The sequence below is a fragment of the Onychostoma macrolepis genome, chromosome 07, assembly GCF_012432095.1.
Source record: "Onychostoma macrolepis isolate SWU-2019 chromosome 07, ASM1243209v1, whole genome shotgun sequence".
In the NCBI taxonomy this organism is placed as follows: Eukaryota; Metazoa; Chordata; class Actinopteri; order Cypriniformes; family Cyprinidae; genus Onychostoma; species Onychostoma macrolepis.
The window spans coordinates 8,875,283-8,883,969 of NC_081161.1; the positions used below are offsets into that span (position 1 = coordinate 8,875,283).

At 41.0% G+C, this 8,687-nt stretch overlaps 1 protein-coding gene across 1 annotated transcript; it reads left to right on the forward strand.

Moving 5' to 3' along the window:
• Positions 1 to 4,601: 4,601 nt before the first annotated feature.
• LOC131543553 (uncharacterized) lies at positions 4,602 to 7,987 on the forward strand. Its single transcript, XM_058780992.1, has 4 exons — positions 4,602 to 4,640; positions 6,097 to 6,212; positions 6,818 to 7,055; positions 7,254 to 7,987. Exon 4 carries the CDS (start codon positions 7,310 to 7,312, stop codon positions 7,985 to 7,987), a length of 678 nt encoding a protein of 225 aa, XP_058636975.1. The 5' UTR covers positions 4,602 to 4,640; positions 6,097 to 6,212; positions 6,818 to 7,055; positions 7,254 to 7,309.
• Positions 7,988 to 8,687: the final 700 nt, after the last annotated feature.

Sequence of the window (8,687 nt, forward strand, 5' to 3'; positions counted from 1 at the left end):
ACCTGAACCCCATAGAGAATCTATGGGGTATTGTCAAGAGGAAGATGAGAGACACCAGACTCAACAATGCAGATGAGCTGAAGGCCACTGTCAAAGAAACCTGGGCTTCCATACCACCTCAGCAGTGCCACAAACTGATCACCTCCATGCCACGCCGAATAGAGGCAGTGATTAAAGCAAAAGGAACCCCTACCAAGTATTGAGTACATATACAGTAAATGAACATACTTTCCAGAAGGCCAACAATTCACTAAAAATGTTTTTTTATTGGTCTCATGAAGTATTCTAATTTGTTGAGATAGTGAATTGGTGGGTTTTTGTTAAATGTGAGCCTAAATCATCACAATTAAAAGAACCAAAGACTTAAACTACTTCAGTCTGTGGTCACTGAATTTATTTAATACACGAGTTTCACAATTTGAGTTGAATTACTGAAATAAATTAACTTCACCACGACATTCTAATTTATTGAGATGCACCTGTATGTATAGGAAAAGATGAAACAAAGTTTCAGTCAAATCGCCGTCAGACTGCCGTTATAAACATGAATTCAAACCAAGAACAAAGAGAGAAGCTGATGGGGATGTTTCCATTTTTTCTGTGGATAACTGTGAGTATTTGGTGTTTGCAGTAATAGTATAGTGAAATATAAATATTTGTTTTGCTGAAGTAATTGTATATTATTCAAAACACAGTGTATTTGATTGTTGTAGATGTTCATCTATCTCAGAGAGCACTGTTAAAGTTTTAGCACCATCTTATCAGAGTGCTGAAAAGTGGAAGTCAGAGGAAACATGACCAGCCTGCTGCAAAACAATAACATAAAAGGTACATTATTTTTATATGCATTATTGGTCCTAACAGTACCAACTGAAACTCATCAATCAGCTAATCTTAAGTTACTGATATGTTTTTTCTTCTTCTGTTTTCCACCTTTTATCATGCAAATTCTTATGATTTGATATGATATGATAAATAAATAAATATTTTGCACTGCCACTGCAGGTCTTGACTCTGGAGTGCAGCATTACTTGTTTGGTCATCTACATTCAGATGAAAACACTAAACTTCTCTCTAATTTAAGTAAGTTTTAAGATTTTATTTAATTGTGAGAGATTCTTTTCTTTTCAGATTCTGTACTCTCCATAGATCTAATAAATGTTTCTCTGACTTGTATACCCATCTTAGAATGTCAAGCCTACTAAAGAGAGTTAGCATCAAAATAGATGTGTCACTGACCAATAACACAGAAATGCCAGAAGTATCTGTTTGCAGTCTACTTTTTGTTCAGTATGGAGTATCCAAAAGCCATCACTCAGTTAATTTCAATCAGCACTATTTAGCCCTTCCCAGTGCTGAAATTGTCATGGGTCCTTTGTTTTTATTCTTTAAATGCTTATCTGAATGTAAAATTAATATTTAATGCTTATAAATAAATACAAAATAAAAAATAAAAAAACAATACTATAGTCCTTTATCACACTTCCGCATTCGAAAAGCAGAAGATTCAAATAGTAGTGTAAAAGAACTTCCTCTGCAGACTCTATCAATGGCTGTGCCCATAGCACGGCACTGTTGTGGATTATTTATGTAGAATTCAGCACATATACGTCTTCTAAAGACACAGATCTCAGTTTACAACAATTAATTGAGTATTATGAAACGAAGGAATATGTTGTCACGATATCCCGAATCGATGCGCATTTTGTGATTTAAACAGGCGCGAGCGAGGCATACTGTATGTGTAAAGGCAATTCTTCACTGTCTGATTGCCTTATTTCATTACAGAACAGCGAGAAAACTATACAAACAACACATCACATTAATAAGCATTAGAATTAGCCAAATCTTAAAATATTAATTATGACTAAAGGCTGTATAGAAGGATTAAATTAAAAGTTTAGGTCAAACTAGTTGTATTAAACATAATGCTTACATTTTTTTCACGCGCTGACTTTATGATGCAATCCTCTATAATTGCATCAAATTTAAGTTGTTCAAATAAAGAAATATTTACAGCCCATAGACAATAATTAAAAATAAGTTTGATCATCTCAATCGAGTTATTCTCCGTGATTGCGTGCAACGATTGAATATCATTATACTGTGAACAAGAGTGGGAGGTTAATCACAATAAATATAATTCAAAAATAAACTAAATTAAAATTAAATAAATTCCAGTATTCCTCTGGCAGTAACTTGAGCTGCGTGCTCTTCATTAATCTGACTGGCAACACTGACTGACTGGGCTATGAGCTTCTCCACCCTTCCTCCAGACTCTAGGACCTTGGTTTCCAAATAAAATACAAAACTTGCTCTCATCTGAAAAGAGGACTTTGGACCACTGGGCAACAGTCCAGTTCTTCTTATCCTTAGCCCAGGTAAGATGCCTCTGACGTTGTCTGTGGTTCAGGAGAGGACAACTGTAGCCAAATTCCTTGACACGTCTGTGTGTCGTGGCTCTTCATACCTTGACTCCAGCCTCAGTCCATTCCTTATGAAGTTGACAATCCTCATAAGGCTGCGGTTCTCTCGGTTGGTTGTGCATCTTTTTCTTCCACACTTTTTCCTTCCACTCAACTTTCTGTTAACATGCTTGGATACAGCACTCTGTGAACAGCCAGCTTCTTTGGCAATGAATGTTTGTGGCTTATCCTCCATGTGAAGGGTGTCAATGATTGTCTTCTGGACAACTGTCAGATCAGCAGTCTTCCCCATGATTGTGTAGCCTAGTGAACCAAACTGAGAGACCATTTTGAAGGCTCAGGAAACCTTTGCAGGGTGTTGAGTTGATTAGCTGATTGGCATGTCACTATATTCTAATTTGTTAAGATAGTGAATTGGTGGGTTTTTGTTAAATGTGAGCCAAAATCATCACAATTAAAAGAACCAAAGACTTAAACTACTTCAGTCTGTGTGCATTGAATTTATTTAATACACGAGATTCACAATTTGAGTTGAATTACTGAAATAAATTAACTTTTCCACGACATTCTAATTTATTGAGATGCACCTGTATATTTGTGACTGACATGTTGGATGGGTGAGTAAGGTGGAGGGGGTTGAAAAAACAATATTTCTAAAATGGAGAGTGCTATTTTAGACAGGTAAAAATAATTTTAAAAAGTACACATAAATAAAGAAACATGTATTTATGTTAATCCCTGTAACTGTTGCACTATGAATTGCTGTGTTATATATTGTTCGTCATTGTAAATGCTAATAAAAGTGTCTTAAATGATTACACAAATCCTTGATGTGTTATGCTTATAGTTATTTCAGTTTTTCTAGTGATAAAGTAGCTATATGAGCTGTTTAAGTCTTAAAATTGAATTAAAATAATTAAATCCAAAAAATGATCCCATAATGGGAACCCCTAAAGGGTTCTATATAGAACCTTTTTTCCCAGCTACAAAGAACCCTTAAAAAGTGGAACTTCTTTGTGGAACCAAAAATGGTTCTTCTATGGCATCGCGGTGAAGAACCTTTTAAGCGCCTTTATTTTTAAGCGTGTAGGCTTCTTAAGCAATCGGTTGTCGGCCAATGTTGAGTTGTCTTATGCAACCATCTGCCCAGTTTTTACAGTATGTTCCACACTGCTGGCACTATAGTCAAACCCCCATTGGTGGCTTTTTGGCCAACTGCACATGTTGAATTGGTGGTGGAGCCCATCAATGACAGAGATCTGACTGGCTGTTCAGCTTAGTAAACCAGTGCATGAAAAGAAAAATTAAAGAGATGAAAGCAAGCAAATGAGGAAGTCAAGTGGACACACTACTTTATTCTTCCACAAGGTCGAGGGCTGACAGCACCAGTGCTATTTACAACTTATTAGACATATTTGAAGAAGCAATATTAGGAATCCATCTGTGGTGAGTGGTTGGTGTGAAAATGGTACACAAACGCAGTCCTATGTTTCCTTTTTTTGAATGACAAATACAGACTACAGCCACCTACCAGTTATTTTCTTCTCACGCAAGAGTAGAGTATATGCAGTAGTTGATCATAGGCTGTAGGCTATGTGATGTTCAAGAGCAAAATTTTGACACAGGTGACATAAGCGACACCATAGTAAGCTTTTAATGCCACAAGTTCTTTGGTATGTCTGGGCCTATAGGTGGAATTGTTTTGCAGGGCATTCATGATTAAACAATGAGTCTGTTGACCAAACTGCGTGATCAAACTCACTTCCTTAAACTGGGGCCATTACTAGTCAAATTTTATTCCTTTCATTAGTCACCAGAGAAGTAGAAACAAGATGTTTTGTGTGCTCACGTCCACACTCGTGGTCATTGTTTGCATATCTAAGACACACAATTTAATGTTCAATTAAAACAATTTATCTTCAGCTGCAGACTTTCCACTCAGAAACATTTTCAGTTTTTTTTTTTTATGGCAGACAACATTTAGGGAGTGAAGTCTTGAATTAGGGGGTGTGGTTAGCTATTTATAAAGATCAGTAGTAGGAACAAGAACGGCAGGTACGTTTGTTTCTGGCCGGCAGAAATAGACTGACACTTCTATTGTTTGTTTGCGAGCGGTTCGCAGGTGGATGTTCTTGGATCTTGGAGATCGGTATGAGCTTATTTGAAGTCTTAAAGAGAAGCCGAATATTCACCAGAAGAGACGGACAGCAGCTCGTAAGTGTTGCGATACTTGGTCATAGATCTGTTGTTTAAATTATTTACTTGCTGTTAGGAAGGAATACTTTCGTTTCCCTTCTATTTCTATTCTGCATTTTCGTTGAGGTTTCGATGTTTGATTGCACTTTCTGTTAATTATAATAATTTGCACCTCGGCTAAGAAGGAACCTGGATCATTTTCTTTGCTCCTTGCAAGCGAAGTGTTAGTTTCGTCTTCAGTTATTTGCACTTGGCTATTGGCTGGGCCAATCAGAAGCCGGCCACAGCTGTTTTCACTGTAGTGTGTTAGGCTGTATTTATCAGAGGTCCGAGCGCTGACGCGGAAGCATCAGCGGAAGCGTTCAGCCTCCTCGTGTGAAGACCGACGAGGGTAAAGACCATCGACTTTTCCTGCGCGACTTTAACCGAGTAACGACTCTGAGCGACACACTTAAGTATCTTTTCTTTTTTCCCCCTTCCCTTACACACTCTCCGTTTCCATCCTCTTTCCTGCCACCTCTATCATGTGTTTCCAAACCATTCCGGTTCTCTCTCAACCACGCTCTAACGTCCCACGCAGACGGCAACGTAACCCTGCTAACCTGCGCCTTATCTCTACCTCCTCCACTACACCTCTTTCCTTCTCTGTGGGTCTCTGGAATTGTCAGTCAGCTGTCAACAAAGCTGACTTAATTTCTGCTTTTTCTTTAAAATTCACGCTCAGCATCTTGGGCTTGACTGAGACCTGGATTCGTCCAGAAGACTCAGCAACCCCAGCTGCTTTCTCTACTAATCTCTCTTTCTCTCATACCCCGCGTCTAGTTGGCCGGGGTGGAGGCACTGGTCTGCACATTTTTAACAATTGGAAATACTCAACCCGCTCTTCCCTATGCAATTACAACTCATTTGAATCTCGTGCCATTACTGTATCAGCTCCGATAAAACTCCAGATTGTGGTCATTTACCGTCCCCCTAGCCAAATTCTAGCCACCTTCCTAGAGGAGCTGGACGGGCTGCTGTCCTCTTTCGTGGAGGATGGCACTCCACTCTTAGTCTTTGGTGATTTCAACATTCACCTAGACAAGCCTTATGCTACAGACTTCCATTCACTCCTAGCTTCATTTGATCTCAAACGCCTTACCACTACTAGCACGCACAAATCAGGCAACTAACTTGACTTAATTTACACACGCAATTGTACTGCAGATAACATTCTGGTACAACCACTACATACTTCGGACCATTTCTTCATTACATTTACATTACACTTTGCTTCTCCTGTGCCACCAACCCCCCTACCAGTTACTTTTAGACGAAACCTGCGCTCCCTTTCTCCTTCCCATCTCTCCTCTGTAGTATCCTCCTCTCTTCCTTCACCCACCCATTTCTCATCTCTGGATGTAAACGCAGCTACTGAAACTTTATGCTCTACCTTAACCTCTTGTCTAGATGACATTTGTCCTCTCTCCTCTAGGCCAGCACGGACCGCTCCTTCCAACCCCTGGTTATCCGAGGTTCTTCGTGAACATCGGACTACACTCAGAGCGGCAGAGAGAAAATGGCGCAAATCAAACGATCTGTCGGACCTCAGTAGGTACCAGTCTATGCTCACATCCTTCTCTGCTAAAGTCCACACTGCCAAATCCTCACATTTCCGCAACAAGATCGACAGCGCTCCAGACATGCGTAATCTCTTCAGAACATTTAATTCTCTCCTCTGTCCCCCTCCACCACCTCCCACCACCTCTATTACAGCTGATGACTTTGCCACTTTCTTTACAGACAAAACTAGATCAATCAGTGGTCAGTTTTCACCTCCACGCACACAGGACCCTCACCCTACCACATCCACTGCTATAACTCCCATCTTCTCTTTCTGTCCCCTCACTGAAGCTGAAGTATCCAAGCTTCTCCTCTCCAACCATCCTACAACATGTCCTCTTGACCCAATCCCCTCACACCTTCTCCAAGCAATCTCACCCACACTCTTACCTGCACTCACACACATCATCAACACATCCCTCCTCACAGGCATCTTCCCCACTGCGTTCAAGCAGGCTCGGGTAACCCCACTGCTCAAAAAAACCTACATTAAACACTTCTCTTATAGAAAACTACAGACCTGTCTCTCTCCTTCCGTTCATAGCGAAAACACTTGAACGAGTTGTCTTCAAGTCTCACTGTTTCTTTCACAGAACGACAAACTGGATGCTAAACAGTCAGGTTTCAGGAGGGGCCATTCAACTGAGACTGCGCTTCTCTCGGTCACTGAAGCCCTGCGAATTGCAAAAGCCCATTCCAAATCATCAGTCCTCATTCTGCTGGATCTATCTGCCGCTTTTGACACTGTCAATCATCAGATACTCCTGTCCACCCTCTCATCACTGGGCATCACTGGCATTCCACTTCGCTGGTTTGAATCCTATCTCACTGGTAGGTCTTTCAGGTTGGCCTGGGGAGGGGAGGTATCCAAAGCACATACACTGGTCACTGGGGTTCCTCAGGGATCAGTTCTTGGACCCCTCCTCTTCTCCACATACACTACATCACTGGGTCCCATCATACAGGCACATGGATTCTCATACCATTGCTACGCTGATGACACACAGCTCTACCTCTCTTTTCAACCAGATGATCCAACGGTAGCTGCAAGGATCTCAGGTTGCCTGGCGGACATCTCGGCATGGATGAAAGAACATCACCTGCAGCTCAACCTGGCAAAGACTGAGCTTCTTGTCCTCCCTGCCACTCCGACTCTACAGCATGACTTCACGATCCAGTTAGGTTCATCAACAATAACCCCATCAACTTCGGTCAGAAATCTTGGTGTAATCTTTGATGATCAGCTGACCTTCAAAGACCACATTGCAAAGACTGCTCGATCTTGCAGGTTTGCACTATATAACATCAGAAAGATCAGGCCCTTTCTGACAGAGCATGCTGCACAACTTCTTGTCCAGGCCCTTGTCATTTCTAGGCTGGACTATTGCAATGCTCTTCTGGCTGGACTTCCGTCTAACACAGTCAAACCTCTACAAATGATTCAGAATGCAGCGGCACGACTGGTCTTCAACGAGCCCAAAAGAGCCCATGTTACACCTCTCTTTATCTCCCTGCACTGGCTACCAGTCGCGGCTCGCATCAAGTTCAAGACACTGATGCTTGCATATAGAACAACCACTGGCTCAGCACCCGTTTACTTGCACTCTCTACTAACAAACTACATCCCCTCCAGAAATCTGAGATCTGCTAGTGAGCGACGCCTCGTGGTACCATCACAGAGAGGCTCAAAATCACTCTCCAGAACATTCTCGTTCACCATTCCTGGCTCATTTGAGCCCATTTGTTGCTCTTGTTGTATTTGAGTTTTTGTTTATTTTTTTGGTTTGGGTAATTGTCTAGTCCACTCGGGTATTGGCATCGGTAATTGGGCCGAAATAAATGGGAACGGCCCTTTGGGTGGACTAGTTTCTTTTTTTGTATTTTGTTTGTTTCCCCCACTGTTTATATGTACTTTACAAGGACTTCATTCACCAACTGCCCCATCTGGGCCTTCAAGTAGTAACTTGGACGATGTGGGTTCAGCTGCAGCTGACGTGGAGAGAGGGGGACAAGTGGTGTTTATTCAACAAACTGAGAAGGTACCAAAGTTTTCAGGGAATTTGGATAGGTCAGATTCTCTTACCATAGAAGAATGGATTGAACTGGTAGAGATCCATATTCAAACAAAACTGACTGAGAAAGAAAAAGCTTTATGGGTATATAATCATTTGGAGGGTGCTGCCCGAATAGAGGTGAAATATCTTCCTAGAGAAGAAAAAGAGTGTGTAAATGGTATATTTAAAGTGTTAAGAGAAATTTATGGGTGTACACATTCCCATATTTCCCTGCAACACAAGAAGGAGAGTCTCTGTTGGATTATTCACATGCTTTGATGACTTTAATGGATCAAATTGTAAAAGCAAATGAATTGGCTCTTGTTAAATCTCAAAGAGATCTCCGTGATCAGTTTTGTGATGGGGTTAGAGATCAAAACTTGGGTGTAAGATTAAGAGATCAAGTACG

Bases quoted from the DNA above. Each gene is read 5' to 3' on its own strand.
- LOC131543553 (XM_058780992.1), top strand. From the start codon at position 7,310: ATGAAAGAACATCACCTGCAGCTCAACCTGGCAAAGACTGAGCTTCTT.